At 41.7% G+C, this 16,571-nt stretch overlaps 1 protein-coding gene across 8 annotated transcripts in view; it reads left to right on the forward strand.

The window, feature by feature from the left end:
• Nsd3 (nuclear receptor binding SET domain protein 3) overlaps positions 1-16,571 on the forward strand; it is a 113,652-nt gene that overhangs the window by 52,907 nt on the left and 44,174 nt on the right. For all 8 annotated transcript variants that reach the window (XM_021219913.1, XM_029532272.1, XM_029532273.1 and 5 more), the window contains 4 exons: positions 898-1,052; positions 3,886-4,401; positions 7,818-7,944; positions 14,635-14,735. In XM_021219913.1, coding sequence (XP_021075572.1) covers positions 898-1,052; positions 3,886-4,401; positions 7,818-7,944; positions 14,635-14,735 — 899 coding nt within the window. The remainder of the gene's footprint in view (positions 1-897; positions 1,053-3,885; positions 4,402-7,817; positions 7,945-14,634; positions 14,736-16,571) is intronic.

The following is a 16,571-nucleotide window of genomic DNA, read 5'->3' on the forward strand; positions in this document are numbered from 1 at the left end:
GTAACAAGATCTGACTCCCTCTTCTGGAGTGTCTGAAGACAGCTACAGTGTACTTACATATAATAAATAAATAAATCTTTAAAGATTTAAAAAAAAAAAAAAAAAAAAAACAACCCCTGCAAGTTGTTTTGTATAGGTCAAAGTACTATATTGTGCTTTGATGGGTCTTTTACCATCCATGATTTTGTGTGCATGCACTGGCCATTTAAAAAATTCTTGTCTTAGGAAGATCTTTCATATGTTAACAAATCCCTTTGTAGCTATATCCTCCCTCCCTCCCTCCCTCCCTCCCTCTCTCCCTCCCTCCCTCCTGTGTGTGGCAGTGAGGCACCCCATGGCTGGATGTAGTTCCGTGTAGTATTTGTGTTGAGATGCCAGGAGTTTTATCTGCTACTGCTTTTCTGCCTTAAATATAAAGAGAAATCATCGTGGTATTATTAGTGCATCCGGGGTCACAGGACCCCTAAAACAATCTCATTTTTATATAGCTAACAAAGTGATCTGATCAGTATTTGGCTCTTAAAAGTTCAAAGAAACATGTTCTGTTTTGGTGGGAAATGTTTTGTGTTTGTATTCCAATTTGTAAAAATATTGGAGACAAATAAAAAGTAAATTACACAATCAAAGTAATAAATGGGGCAGTTAGCCGAGCTTCACATTTCTCTCTCTTTAAAACTTGCTGCCCCGATTTTAATCATCCTGAATGATTTTATAGCTTTATAGTTATAAGGCTGGTGAGTGTTGTCACATATCTTTGGGCAGTTTAAAATGTCCAAGTTTTAATGGAAAATGCTGAAGAAAAAAAAAAAAAAACAACTCTGTATTTCAAGGTCTCTTTGGCAAAGTATATGTGGATTTTTATGTCTTAACATAATTAATATGAGTTTTTACTTACAGGTGCCCGGGAATATCATGTCCAATTTTTTAGCAACCAGCCAGAGAGGGCATGGGTTCATGAGAAACGGGTACGGGAATACAAAGGTCACGAACAGTATGAAGAATTACTAGCCGAGGCAGCCAAGCAAGCCAGCAATCATTCTGAAAAGCAGAAGGTAATGCAGCCTACTAATCCTGATGGTTTGTTTGTTTGTTACATTGGAGATGGAACCCAGGGCTTTTCCCATGGCAGGCAAGCAGTCTGCTGCTGAGCTACCCCACTGTCCACTGATACATTAAAGCCTAAAGTATCACTTTAAAATGTGAGGCCAGCCTGGTGTCTATAGCAAGTTCCAGGCCATTCAGAGCGACACAGTGAAGCCCTTTCTCAGAAACATAATAAATACGTAGTTGTCTATGTCGTGCAACATTGTGACAGTACTGCTAAGACTGTGAGGCTGTAGCTCATGTGATTGAGTGCTTGCTGCAGACATAAAGCCCTGCCTTAGGTCATTTCTTTCACACAAACTGCATGTGCACATCAGGTAGAGGCAGGAGGATCAGAGCTTCAGTTTCTGCTACATAGAGTTTAGGGCTAGCCTAGGATACACAGGCTCCTATCTCAAATACCAGTTTAATAATCTCTTGTAAATTGATGTGCACAAATTCAGAGGATAGTAATGACACTTATTTGGTAAGGATTGTAAGTATTTTTTCTGTAAATATCTTCCTATAACTCTTCTTTATTAATAAACTTATTTTTAACAAAGATTTAAAAATACTTGATAAGAACCAGATGTATGGTATCTGTAATGCCAGCATTTGGGAGGCTAACATAGGAGAGTCCAAAGTTTAAAGTGAACTTAGGCTACACACTGAGAAGTACCTTAAAAACTAAGGCCAAACCATGTACAAAAGTTTGTGTAGTACTTTCTGTGAAATAAGTTGTTTAAAGTATTGATATGCTTATTTAATCTTTATAATGATTTAAATAAGGTATTGTTCTTTTCAACAGATCAAGAAAGTATGGTACAGAAGGCTTAAGTAAATAGGTTCATCTCAGAGCATGAGTTATGAACCAGGAAATAAATCAATCTCTCTCTCTCTCTCTCTCTCTCTCTCCTCTCTTGTTGATTTTTTAAATTTATTGTTTTAGTTTGGCTATATTTTATTTATGTTATTGGCATATTCATTATACATACTCAGTTCTAGGTTTCATAAAGGTAATTTTTTTAAGTATATCATGCAATTAGTGTAGGTCTCTTATAATTCAGAAATTTCTAATTTTTTATATTTGCTACATATTGGCTAGGAGTGTCCTGTGCTTTAACTCCAGCATATATGAGGCAGGAGCAGGCAAGTCTGGGTGAGTTCAAATCCAGCCTGGTCTGTAGAACAAGTTTTAACCACCAGCAGCAAACACCAACTAAACTTTACCACAGGATTTAAAAAAAAAAAAAAAAAAAAGAATAGTAATTATTATCGCCATCATCTTTATTTATTTACTTTTATAAAACAAAAAACAGAGTCCAGAAGCATCGGATTCTTTGGAGCTGGAGTGACTGGCAGCTGAGAGCTACCTGCTCTGAGCACTGGAACTCTAACTCGGGTCTTCTGAAAGAGCAGTGCATGCTTCTTAGGCCAGGGGAGGGGTGCAGGGGGCGTGGTTCAGGTCACCCTTTGTATCCTTGGCTGTCCTGAAACTCACTGTATCCTAAAACTACCAGGCTGGCCTCAAACTCACAGAGATCTGCCTGCCTCTGCCTCCTAAGTGCTGGGACTAAAGGTGTTTGCCACCATGCCTGCCTTCAGTACATATGCTCAAGACTGAGCCATCTCTCCATCTGTGTGGGGACACAGAGGATTTTAGCTAAGTTTACAAGACTTTAATTTAAACACTTAGTCATCAACATTTAGCATATACTATGCCATCTCATAGTCTGCCTCTTTAAAAAAATTTTATTATCCCTTTTTGTTGTTTTTCTGAGATAAAGTCTCACTGTAAACCTGCCTGGCCTGGAGCTTTCTTTGTAGACCAGGCTGGCCTTGAACTCCTGCAGATCTGCCTTTCTGTCTCCTGAATCTTGCTTCAAAGGCGTGTGCCTTTCTGCTCAGCACTATTATTGTATTTATTTTGTCTATACATGTATAGCTCACTTGCTGCAGTGTGTATGGAGGTCAGAGGACAACTTGGAGGAGTTGTTTCTCCCGTTCTGTCATGTGGGTTCCAGGGATGGTTAGTGAGGCGTAGAGGCCAGCACCTGTGCGAGCACCTCCCTGGCCCTGTCTAAACAGTTCTTCCTTTGCTCATCCTTTCATTTAGCTTCTTTCACTTTCATTCAGAGCCTTCTTACCCTCCTGCCAGTGCAGACTCTTCTGCTCAGCCTCTGTGGACAGGCATCCAGGGTTTGCTCACCACCACCCTATAACCACCCGCCCCTACATACACACACACACACACATACACACACACACACACGCATACAACACCCCACCCCCACACTGACTTTCCTTTGTTTTGTTGCTCCCTTGGATTTTCTCCTTTCTCTTCACTCTGTCCTTGTTGGCATATTGGCATCAACTGGCCACATGTCTCCACAGTACCTGACTACTTAGCTATATACGGAGGGGAGTAGTGACTCTGCAGGAGCGCGTTTAACATTGCTGTTTATTGGCCCCTGAAAACAAGCCCTGTCTGTAGTCCTTCCTCTCTTTCACTGTTACTGTTCAACAGATGTGATGTGGAACAACTCCTCTTTGGGGTGTTGTTCAGCAGAGTAGTCATCAAAAGAAGTATAAATAAAAGAACAGACCTTCATGCCACTTAATAGAGTAATACTAGTTTATTCATGGCATAGGATCAGCACATTCTATTTATTTGCCTAGAGAATCTAAAAATATTTATGTGTATTTGAAAAAATTGCAGAGTGTTTGAAAGATACATGTTGATTTTAATGTGCCTATTGGATTAAACATTTCATACAAAGACTCTTTATCTTTTTCATAAAGATTCGGAAACCCCGACCTCAGAGAGAACGTGCCCAGTGGGATATTGGCATTGCTCATGCAGAGAAAGCATTGAAAATGACTCGGGAGGAAAGAGTAGAACAGTACACTTTCATCTATATTGATAAGCAGCCAGAAGAGGCTTCATCCCAAGCAAAGAAGAATGTTACCTCTAAGACGGAAGTCAAGAAACCCCGAAGACCAAGATCTGTGCTGAACAGTCAGCCAGAACAGACCAATGCTGGGGAGGTGGCCTCCTCACAATCAAGTACTGACCTTCGAAGACAGAGCCAGAGGCGGCATACTAGCTTGGAAGAGGAAGAGCCACCTCCTGTTAAAATCGCCTGGAAAACGGCAGCCGCAAGGAAGTCCTTACCAGCCTCCATCACAATGCACAAAGGGAGCCTAGATTTGCAGAAGTGTAATATGTCTCCAGTTGTGAAAATTGAACAAGTGTTTGCTCTCCAGAATGCAACAGGAGATGGGAAGTTTATTGATCAGTTTGTTTATTCAACGAAGGTACCTCTTGTTCTCTAGGGGTTTGGGGGATGCTACTAAAAACCACTTAAGAATGTGATTTAAATCCCCCTTGGATCCACTGCATTTGAAGCGTACATTCTCGTTTACTCTGGGCGAAAAGCTCTGTTCTTCCCGTTTCCCTCTTGTGACATCCCCATCTGTGGTAGATTAATCTTGAGCAATGCAGCCAACATGGAGCTTAGCTCCTGAAAGTCCTGGAAGAAACTGGGCAGTTTGCCTGTTTCTAATTTGTAGAGTTAGTTTTTCTTTGTTGTAAAGTATGATTTTTATTAAAATTTTTCTTTTATCTGAATTAACCATTGCTATTAAAAAAAAAAAACCTACTGGAATAATTGTGCCTGCTGATTTGTTTGGTTGCACCAGCAGTAGGTTTTTGTTTTGTTTTAATTTTATCTACACAGTTCATTTATCTCAATGTACTTGTATTATTTCAATATGTAGTCAGTACAAAGTGATTGGTGAGCTGTCTCCTTTTTTCTGTCATCTAACTCTTTCGAATTCAGTGTATGTCCTCCTCCATCAACCTCTCTAGGGCTTTATATAGCCCAGGCTAGCCTTAAACTGTGTAGTTGAGTCTGACCCCAAGCTTCTGATTCTCTTGCCTATACCTCCCAAGTGCTGGGATTAGAGATTACAGCCGTGCAGCATACACTGGTGCCCAGGATGCAGCCCAGCACTTCATAGGCAAGCTCTGTACCAACTAAGCTCGTGTTTTACGTCTTACTGTAGACTATCCACATTTCAGATCAGCCCCCATGTGGCTACTGGGTTGGATCGTGCAGGTTTAGTGAGGATTTCCTGCATATCTTTAAGTCTGCACATGGTGAGTTCTATTAAATGGTGTGCTCACCTCACTGGGCTTGGTAGTGCATGTCTGTCATCCCAGCACTCAGAAGGCAGATCGCCTGGCTAGTCCTGCCTCCTGGCCAGCACTCCTCCTAACAGCTGTGCTCAGGCCTTGCCCAGCCTTCCTTCCATCCAGCTTGCAGCTGTGAGGAAAGGCCACACATCTAGCTTGGCATTGCCATGTCAGCAGTTTTGTTAGGTTCCTGTTAGCTTGGGATAGCTTGTTGAGTTTTAGAGAAGAAATTCCATTACTATGTTGGAAAGGGTAATCAGTGGTATAAGTCAGTCACTAAAACTCCATCAGTCCACCCTGGGTTTCTGTGCAAAGCTCCCTCAGTCCACCCTTGGTTTCCATCTCAGGCAGTTAAGTTTTGGCTTGCAGGCGTCAAAATTGTTGATGACACTGGACTATGTACACGCCTTCCAGCCCACTTCATAACTTGGAGTTTGTGATCTTGATTTAATTGTATCACATGTATGAGTATATTAAGGAATTATACTCTTTCTTCCCCATTAGCATAGATATGTATATATAGACATTAAAATAATTGGTTAAAGCCGGGCAGTGATGGCGCATACCTTTAATCCCAGCACTTGGGAGGCAGAGGCAGGTGGATTTCTGAGTTCGACGCCAGCCTGTTCTACAAAGTGAGTTCCAGGACAGCCAGGACTATACAGAGAAACCCTGTCTTGAAAAAACCAAAATAATAATAATAATAATAATAATAATAATAATAATAGTAATAATAGTAATAATAAGTTAAATATAGTGATGCTTCATGTTTAGAAATGGTTTTAGAAATATCAAGAGTCCCGCATCCATTCTCTCTGCCTGTGGGTTTAACTGATCACCACAGCGCTAAGTTTCCCAGAAAAGCTTAAATTGGTTTCCACCTGATGTCTCTCCTTGTTGTTCCTTTGCTTTCTCCGTTCCCTTCGTCCTCTCACTCCCCACTTCCCTTTTCCTTACTTCCTTTCCTTGCCAGAGGAGAGTGACGGATCCCTTACAGCTGTTGTGAGCCCCACAACACTGGTGTCAGGACCAAACTTAGTCCCCTAGACATCAGCAGGTGCTCTTAGCCACTGAGCCACCTCTAGCCCCAATGTGATTCTTTTGATAGCAGCATTTGCATATTGTTTGTATGCAAATTGCCTTTATTCTTAGAGCTAGTTTTATTTACTTCTGTATGAAAAAATATCCTCAATACCCTAAGGCTATTAAAGAAAATTCAAGATAAAACTTTCATCTTGGGCTGGAGAGATGGCTCAGTGGTTAAGAGCACTGACTGCTCTTCTGAAGGTCCTGAGTTCAAATCCCAGCAACCACATGGTGGCTCACAATCATCTGTAATGAGATCTGATGCCCTCTTCTGGTGTGTCTGAAAACAGATACAGTGTACTTACATATAATAAATAAATAAATCTTTAAACAAAAAACAAAAACTTTCATCTTTTGGGGCTGGAGAGGCGGCTCAGCCCTTAAGAACCCTTGCTGCTCTTGCATAGATCTGGGTTTGGTTCCCAGCACCCACATGGTGACTTAAGCCTTCTATAACTCCTGCTCCAGAGGGTCCCAGGCTACACCCTAGCTGCTGCAGGTACTAGACATACATGTGGTACACATAAGTGCAGGCAAACACTCATAAAATGAAAATAAATAAATCCTAACGTACAAATTGATCTTTTGAAAAATAAATAACATTTAAAATTACTCTTATTTCATTACATTAAAAAATTACCTAAATTGGGCTGGTGAGATGGCTCAGTGGGTAAGAGCACCCAACTGCTCTTCCGAAGGTCTGGAGTTCAAATCCCAGCAACCACATGGTGGCTCACAACCATCCGTAACAAGATCTGACACCCTCTTCTGGAGTGTCTGAAGACAGCTACAGTGTACTTACATATAATAAATAAATAAAATCTTTAAAAAAAAAAATTACCTAAATTAAGATCTAAATTAACTGCACTTATTGTCTGTCTGTTCCATGTTACCTACTTAATCTCAGCTTGTAATGTCAGTGGCATATCTCTTTTATCTAACGGTATTCTCATCTCAAGACACAGTGACCTTTCTACCTTTTCAATAAGCAACTTCACCAAATGACAGTGGTGTAAAGAAAACTGTTCAGGGTAGGAATTACTTTTTTTTTTTTTTTGACAGAAAACAGGGTAATGTAAGTTTATTTATTAAGAATATTTGCCGGCCAGTGGTGGCGCATGCCTTTAATCCCAGCACTTGGGAGGCAGAGGCAGGCGGATTTCTGAGTTCGAGGCCAGCCTGGTCTATAGAGTGAGTTCCAGGACAGCCAGGGCTATACTGTGGAACCCTGCAGTGAAAAACAAAAACAAAATAAAAAACAAACAAACAAAAATAATATTATCACCTGGACTTAAGGCAAATTTTCCTTTTTCTTTCAAGAGATCTCATTAAAATGCACCCTGATAATGACTAATCATAACCAACATTACAAATCACGTTACGTCATCTTTATAAGCTCACACTGTTATGTGCCTGCTAACTTGTCTTTTTATTCTACCTCATTTTAAAGGGAATTGGTAACAAAACAGAAATAAGTGTCAGGGGGCAAGACAGGCTCATAATCTCTTCACCAAGCCAGAGAAGTGAAAAGCCGGCTCAGAGCGCATCATCTCCGGAGGCGACATCTGGTTCTGCAGGTGGGTGTGACTGACGGGCGCCTGGCTCTGTCCTCAGGAGTTCCTAAGAAACTTTCATTGTCAAAGGTAAACAACGGTGATTGAAGGCAGGTCATAATGACACACTGCACAAGGGTTTCACAGTGAGAGTTCTTGCTCTCTCTGTAGGCTAACTCTGTAACTCCAGTCCCCAGGGGGACTGACGCCCTCTTCTGGAGCACATGTGCACAGACGTGCACGGAAGCAGCATATTCAGCATTTGGCTTTTAAAAGTAATTCTTCTAGGGCCGGGCGTGGTAGCGAGCACCTTTAATCCCAGCACTCAGGAGGCAGAGGCAGGCAGATTTCTGAGTTCGAGGACAGCCAGGGCTATACAGAGAAACCCTGTCTCGAAAAACCAAAAAAAAAAGGCCGGGTGTGGTGGCGCATGCCTTTAATCCCAGCACTCAGGAGGCAGAGGCAGGTGGATTTCTGAGTTCGACGCCAGCCTGGTCTACAAAGTGAGTTCTAGGATAGCCAGAACTATACAGAGAAACCCTGTCTCAAAAAACAAAACAACAACAACAACAAAAACCTTTTAGAACAATAGAATCAGAGCTAGAGAGTTGTATTCATAGTTGTTGTCCCTAAATACCAGCACTGTTCCATAATTATGAGTATAGCTATAAATTCTATGCTGAACATGGTGGTGTGCATGCAATCCCAGCTAAAAGAAACCAGCAACATCCCAGCTCGAAAAAGGAAAAACAAACAAACAGAAAAAGGCGTGGGGAGGGGGTGTTACATCTGTGACTTGTAAGCACGTGAAGTCCTTGGTATTTTGTAGCGTAGGACAGCAGCTTCCTCTCCAGCCGCAGTAGACAGTCTCATCTTCACCACTTGCTCCTTTATCTAACTGTTGGGAACAGAGTTGTTGTTTGGATGTGTGCAGTGTTAGTGGCTCCTCATCCTTAAAAGAGAAATGCCTGAGGTGGGGAGTTGGCAGTAGAGGCAGGGAGGTCTCTGGGAGTTTGATGCCTGTCTTGTCTGCAGAGCAAGTTCCAGGTCTGCCAGAGATGGACAAAACAGAATGACAGGAAATGGCAACAACAAAAACAGAAAGAAAAATGCCTGTATTTAGTAAGGTTGTACCTTTGGAAGACTTTAAGGCTATGTTTGTATTTAAAGTTTGAATTACTTTTACTTATTTATGTGTGTATGTGTGCACTTGCACACATGCCACAGCATGCATGTAGGTCTCAGGGTACTGCTTGTGGAAGACAGTCTCTTAACGTGGTTTCTGGGGATCAAACAGGTCAGACGTGGCAGGGAGCACCTGTATTCACTGAGCCATCTTATCAGACTGAAGCTATTTTTCAAAAAGACTTTAATATGTATCTTAGTTTTAATAGATCGTGTGCTACATTGTTATTCATAGTAACAGTACTATATGAATGAAAAAATGAATATTTAATGTGTATTATTAGAAATAGTATTATGTATTATTTTGCTTCCTATAGTCAGTAGAAATAAAGCTGTAATAAGTTGGAGAGTCTTCCATGAGCATGCCAGTTCCAAGTGAAACCTTGGGCCAAAATAAAATGCTATAGTGGGGTGCGAGCCATGTGTGTGGTTTCCAGCACTCAGAAGACCAGGCAAGAAGATCACTGTCAACCAAAGTTAGCTTGGGCTGTTCCAGGATAGCCTGGGCTGCAGAGTAAGAACCTGTCTCGGCACCTCCCCCATCCCTGTAGGCTAGTAGAGTGGTTGCCTGGTATGCACACTGGCCTAAGTTCAACATTTAACTGAACGAGAAAATCTTAATTAGCTTGGTCATTTAGAATCTTATCTTAGAAATAAGAGTTTATTTCATTTTGTTCTTTAAAAGATTTTGAATTCTAAGAAATGATTTTGTAATTTAGGAAGAAAAAACTTGAACCATTTCTGTTCTGCCATACGTTGGCCACATTGAATAGTCCTGGGACCCAGATTAGTGGATTATTTTTTTCCCCATACTGACCATTTTAGACACCTGCTAAGCAACCTTTTTGTCTATTTTTGTTTTGAGACAAGGCCTCTCTTCATAGCCCTGGCTGTCCTGGAACTCACTCTATAGACCAGGCTAGCCCTGAAGGCAAGATAACTCCTGCTTCTGCTTCCCTCGTATGGGATTGAAGGTGTACCACTTCATCTCTTGATTAATTTTCTCAGTGCCAGACCCTTCAGGTTTAAGCTTGTGTGTGTGCACGTGTGTGTGTGTGTGTGTGTGTGTGTGTGTGTGCATGTGTGTATGCACGCGCATGTGCATGTGTTTGTATGTTTCTTAGAGTATGGTAGGAACCCAGTCTGCCTGGACTCCCTGCCTTTTGCCACCTCCCACTGCTCCAACCAGCATCAGCTCCCACACCCCAGGCACTGCAGACACTCCAGATAACTCCAGGACTTGCTATGGGTGGTTGGTTTGCTTCGGTGGGGTTGTTTGTTTTGTTTTGTTTTTTGGTTTGGTTTGGTTTAGTTTGGTTTTGGTTTTGGACAGGATTCTTCCAATGTAGTCCAGGCTAGCTTTGGATTCTAGATCCCCTGGCCTCACCCGCCACCCTAACCCTGTCCCCAGAGTTTCTGGTTGATAACCTACCTACCGGTGGGATTGCTACTCCTTCCTCTGATGGAGTCATTTGGTCCCAGGGCTCATTTGGTCCACGGTGTGGGTCTCTGGGGCAAGTGCCTTTACCCACTAAGCTACGTCACTGGCTCAGTATACTTCTTATATTGTAATATTATACTGATCACATAATCTTCTGGAAGAGTCAGAGTCTGGAAAGTAGAAATAGAAACAGAGGGTTTTTTTTTTTTTTTTTTTTTGGTTTTATGAGACAGGGTTTCTCTGTATTGCCCTGGCTGTCCTGGAACTCACTTTGTAGACCAGGCTGGCCTTGAACTCAGAAACCCACCTGCCTCTGCCGCCCAAGAAACAGAGGTCTTGAGTCAGTAGCAGTCAGGCAAGTCTGTGACGGAGGAAACTGAAGGTTATTTTTGTGAGTTGAATTTAAGTCAAATCTGAATTGTTACAAAAACTATATAACAACCACCATTCTACTTGGGTCAGGGTCAGGGGTGGTGTGTAGGCCTTTAATCCCAGCACTTGGGAGGCAGAGGCAGGCACATCTCTGATTTTGAAGACTGCCTGGTCTATAGAGCAAGTTTCAGGGCAGGACAGGCAGGGATAGTCAGAAAAACCCTGCCTTAGAGGGAACAAAAGGGAAGAAAGAAAAGGACTTGGACCAACTATCTCAAAAAACTAGGGTGAGGGTTGCAGGACAGAGTGTGGGAGTTCACACGGGCTTGGGTACATGTTGGATGAGGCACAGTGAACAGCATCTTTATCCAGGACCAAGCTGGGCAGGGAAGGAGAACTGAATGAGGGAGTAGCGAATGCCGACAAGTCTGCTGTCTACAGCATGTCAGATACCATCTAATGCAGTGAAATTGAAGGCGAGCAAGTGACTCAGGTTTTGCATTGACTGGCCAAGACGCAGTGTTCACTTTCTTTGACTGTAACATCATCATCATCATCAACAACAACAACAACAACAACGTTTTGGCCTCAGCTATTCAAATAGGCATATCGGCTTTTATAGCAGCTTTGTTAACTTGTCTTACATTAAGAGGATTATCCAGATGTTTATTTACACACCTGTAGTCTCTCAAGAAGGAAGAAAACAAATTCTTCGTTTGCTACTGGGCACTTCTTAAGTGCCACAACTTTTATTAATGGATCGTTTTCCCTCTCTTCCCCTCAGCTACTGAACATCATGTCCTTGTGTAATCTGTTAATTTTCAAGTTCTGTTGTGAACTTTTCTTTGTTTTCTTTGAGTTGAGTGTTGTTCTTTGAACTTAGGAAAAGGCCGTCTGATTATCAGACACACATTATGAGCTTGGGTTCTGAGGTTTGACTAGAACCTGCTTTCAGGGATGGGCGCCAGGGCTTTGAGCTTGCCTTTCGCCTGTTGCTTGGCTGGCAAGCACGCTTTGTCTTTTTAAATCATTGCTTCTCTCCTGTAGAGATAACTCTAGTGGCCCAAGGATCAGAAGAGAGACTGTTTCCCCCGTAGAAGCCACTGTGCCATCGTCTCAACTGCAAGCCAAGAGTCCTTGAACTTTTTTAAAAACTTAAATACATAAACTGTGTACCACTGACATTTCTATGATTTTGAAGAATGATATTTATATTCATACTAGGTTACTACATTATTTTCCAAATACACATACATACACACACACATACACACACCCATACACATACACACACACTTAAGAAAATAAGTGCAAAAATTGTTAGTGGTTTTAAATTGTGTTTGTTCTTTAAGTAGCTTTCAGAATAATTTTTTATTTTTGTTTTCCAAGACAGGATTTCTCTTTGTAGCCCTGGCAGTCCTGTAACTTACTCTTTAGATGAAGCTGGCCCCAAACTCAGAGTTCCACCTTCCTCTCTACCTCTGCCTCCTGAGTGCTGGGTGTAAAGGCGCACACCACCGATGCCGCCACCACCACCTGGCCAGAATAATCTTCAGAAGTCGTTCCTCCGCCCTGTGTAAGATACATGTTGGGCTGAGATATGGTTCGGTTGGTAGAGTGTCTGCCTAGCATGCACAAAGCCCTGGTTCAATCCCCAGCACCACATAAACTGTTGGCTTGTGCCTGTGAGGTCCGGCACTTGAGAGGTGGAGGCAGGGAGGTCAGGTCTCCCTGATCACCCTTGACTGTGACTGTGTGGTGTGTTCAAGGCTGCTCTGTTCTATATGAGAGCCCATCTCAAAAAAAATAAAAAAATAAAAAAGGCCCGATCTGGTAACAGTGAGAAAGTGCAGCGGCAGCTTCTGTGACTACAGTTTGCCAACCCCACGCGTCCCCTACACACAGCAGGTTTTGTTTGCTTACTTGTTTGCTTGTTACTGCTTCCAAGTTGTTTTCTCCTTCTAGGTAGTTCTTGAGTAGTGGTGATTGTATTAGAGCAGGGGCTCTGACAGCCTCAGCTGGTCTCATCCTGAGGGCAGGCTGTCTCTTGCTTTAGTAAACATTTTTATCTGCTTAAGAAGAAAGGTTGAGAGTTAAAGATGGTTCCAGAACCTTCCTTGACAGTCTGTGACTAGACTGTGACTCCGGTGCTAGAAGCAGATAAATTATAGCTCTGAATACACTGTTGCCACACTGCCAGATGAGTGAGGTAGCCCACCTGTATTCCAGCCTTGGAAGGTGGCTCTGGAGACCTTCGTTAGCCCTGAGTTTGTTTGATTCCTGATAGTGCCTTCGCCTGTGTCTGTACCAAGGTGTGCACACACCCATACACACATGTGTGACTGCTTGTACACAAGTGTACCCATACATATACACATGAAAAGAAAAATAGCCAGGGAGATAGTCAGTGGGTACAGGTACCTGATGGCCTGAATCTGATTCCCAGGATCCACAGGGTAGGAGAGAACCTACCCCACAGGTTGTCCTCTGGTCACCACACTGGCACTGTGGCCTGAGTACCCATATCAATGCACATGCCCAGGTACACAAAATAAGTAAAATGTGGTCTGCCAAACTACCAATTCTTCCAGAACCCAAGTAGTGGGATTCTTCTTTTTTCTGGATTTGAGCTAAGGTGAAGGAAAGCATTTCTGTGTAACTCAGAGCTGTCAGATGGAGAGTTGTGAAGGTTACCTGCATTATGCATGAGAGACACTTGGCTCTTGTCTGTAAAGGAGGTATGTGGCTGAAGGTCAGAGGACAACCTGGGGGAGCTGGTCCTCTCTTTGTGGGTTCTGGGGACAGAAGTCAGGTCATCAGGCTTGGTGTCATGCACCTTTACCTGCTCAGCCATTCCACTGGCGCAGGAGTGAGTTCTGTGTAGAAAGGGCGTTGTGGTCAGTTACACTAAAGACCTGACAAATGGCTGCAGTAAAGGCATTGCTGTTTATGGTGTCCAAGGAGACTCACTCATGGCTCAGCATTCTTTCAAGTTGCCAGGTCAGCTCTAGTTTTCACATGCAGTCCGTGTAAGTGTTTAGCACTTTATGTTTTAAACAACGGTACTGATCTTAGGCCCGGAATCTCATCCCTTTAATGCCAGCACTTAGGAGGCAGAGTCATTTCTGTATTTCTATATCTGTGAGTTCCAGGTCAGCCAAGACTAAATAGTGAGTCTCTCTCTCTCTCTCTCTCTCTCTCTCTCTCTCTCTCTCTCTCTCTCCCACACACACACACACACACACACACACACTCACATTCACTCTCACACTCACCATTAAGCTTATTTTTTACTACTTAGCATGAAAAATATTAAAAATTTGCTGTAATTAGTTTCCCATGATTCCTGTTTTGTTTGTCTCTACTCTTTCTGTTTGAGATTAGCCTCCTGCAGCCCTTCATTCCTGACATTACACTTCCTAAGTGTGTTTATCCACCTTCAGTGTCAACTGTGCCTCTGCTGTTTTGGTCTAACTTTAAAACTAGAGTCCCCCATATTTGTGTAAGTAGGATCTTTTATAGAGCTTAGTCTCAGCTTATTGGAGCTATTAAATAATTCGGCATTCCCAAGTATGTAAAAGTTTTTACTGACGTTTAATTAAAATCCTGTAAATAATGGAATTTAAAAGTCAAGAGTCTGGTTGGATCGTAAGCAGCTGAACTGAGCAGTGCTTAAGTGAGTCGCTGTTGATGTGTGTGCTTCTGTCATCTCCTAGGCCCCGCAGAGAAGAAGCAGCAGAGGAGGTCAGCCAGGACTCGGTCAGAGTCAGAGAAGTCCACCGAGGCCGTGCCAAAGAAGAAGATCAAAAAGGAGCAGGTTGGCTTCCTACATGTAGAGAGTTAAAGCATATCTGTAATGTGGTGGCCTATTTCTTGTCACCAAAGAAAGATCCTCCCCACCTTGGCCTCCTTCCTGAACTATCTTTCCTCCTGTCCTGACGGGGTTGCGGTGGCGACTTCTCAAACCGCTGTCCTGTGATGGTGCTTCAAGCATTTTCACAGAGAACAGGTTTGGGAGATGAGAAGCCAGCAGGGCGAGACCCTGACATTCATTTTCAAGTTTCTGTTATAAGCACAATGAGTTCACGTTTCCATGAATTTTCCTCGGAACTATCAATGAGTTCCCTTTTTAAAAACTTTGATTTTTGGTTTAAGCTGCTGGTATATATTGTTTTTATTTTTTAAACAAATCAAATTAATTTAATTTATATTCTTATATTTAAGAATCAGGTAATCATAGATGGTCTGGTTTTTCTGTTGGTATCACAGATCTTTTGAAATGTTATTTTTTTCCCCAGTAGAATGGCACTCATCTGGAATGAAACTGTCAGATAAACAATATTCAAGTATAAAGTGTGTGGGGAGGGGCTACATTTTGATTGAATGTGTTCAACTGGTGTAATCGATGTAGTAATATACATGTGAAATTACCTTTTCAAAGAATTCTGAGAAGTGATTCTATCAATTATAAACTCACAGATTTTTTTTTTTTTGATTTTTATAAAATGAATGAATATCCATTTTTAGGTAAGCACTTTGCCACTGAGCTGGTCCCCATTCTTTCCTTCCCCTCTCTTTACTTTTTGAGGCAGGATGTAGCCTATGGCTGACCTGGAATGAAATCTATAGACCAGGCTGGCCAGGCATTCACAGAGATCCACCTGCCTCAGCCTCCCCATTGCTGGGATTAAAGGTGTCTGACACCATAACCAGCTTTGGAATATTTATTTTTTATAGCCCACTCATCTAGTATTAAAATTTCAGAACTAGTTACAGTAAGTTTAATATTTTAAAGCAATTTACCATGGAGGAGTATGTCCTTTTTTATTTAAAAATCTTCATAATTTAAAACTTCCAAATTTAAAGGCTAACTTTGTGGGTGCTCTATAGTATCTCAAGCATATAAAACATTTTTTGAGAATAGTTAGCTAAAATTTCAGTAATATTTGTTATTTATCATATAATTTCCATATTTAGGAAATTAAAGAAAAAATTCAAGTCTGACAAATCTATAGTATTTGTTACCAAAATGAAATTGTGACTTTGCCACCTGGTTCTCAAATTCAGTCTGTGACCAGTCAGTTTAAAATAAACAAGCAGAATGAGTAAAAATAATGGGACAAATTGTTACTGCCACTGTGTTATATATAGTTAGTAGTAGACTAATACCAGTGATTGTTTAGAAGATTTTATATTTGTACAACTAATTGTATCGTACAAAAAGCATTCCTGTTGTATGTTTTTTTTACCTGTTGTAAAAAAAAAAATAAAAAATTTTTAAAAAGCTTAGAACAATCCTTACATATTTACAAAATGTGTTTCAACATGCATATTTCACATCTTAAAGAAACATAAAATTCCATCCTAGCCTAAACAGGAACTTCTACAAACAGCATCTCTTCCCTTTTCCAATGGTTCAGTCTTCCAGTACCCCGTGTTCTACATAAACATTGGCAGAATAACTTCTGATCTCGCTCTCCTAATGTAGGATCAAGACACTGTTCATAAGACACTCAAGAAAGTGCAAATGCAATATCACAGACGTATTAAGTTTGTTCTAGCAGCACAAGTATTGAGCTTCCAGCTGTATGGAGCCATGTAGCACTCTCTACAGAGAGGGTCCCGATTGCCAGCAACTTAGCTGTGAGTGCAG

This window comes from Mus pahari, chromosome 19, assembly GCF_900095145.1.
Source record: "Mus pahari chromosome 19, PAHARI_EIJ_v1.1, whole genome shotgun sequence".
NCBI classification, from domain to species: Eukaryota; Metazoa; Chordata; class Mammalia; order Rodentia; family Muridae; genus Mus; species Mus pahari.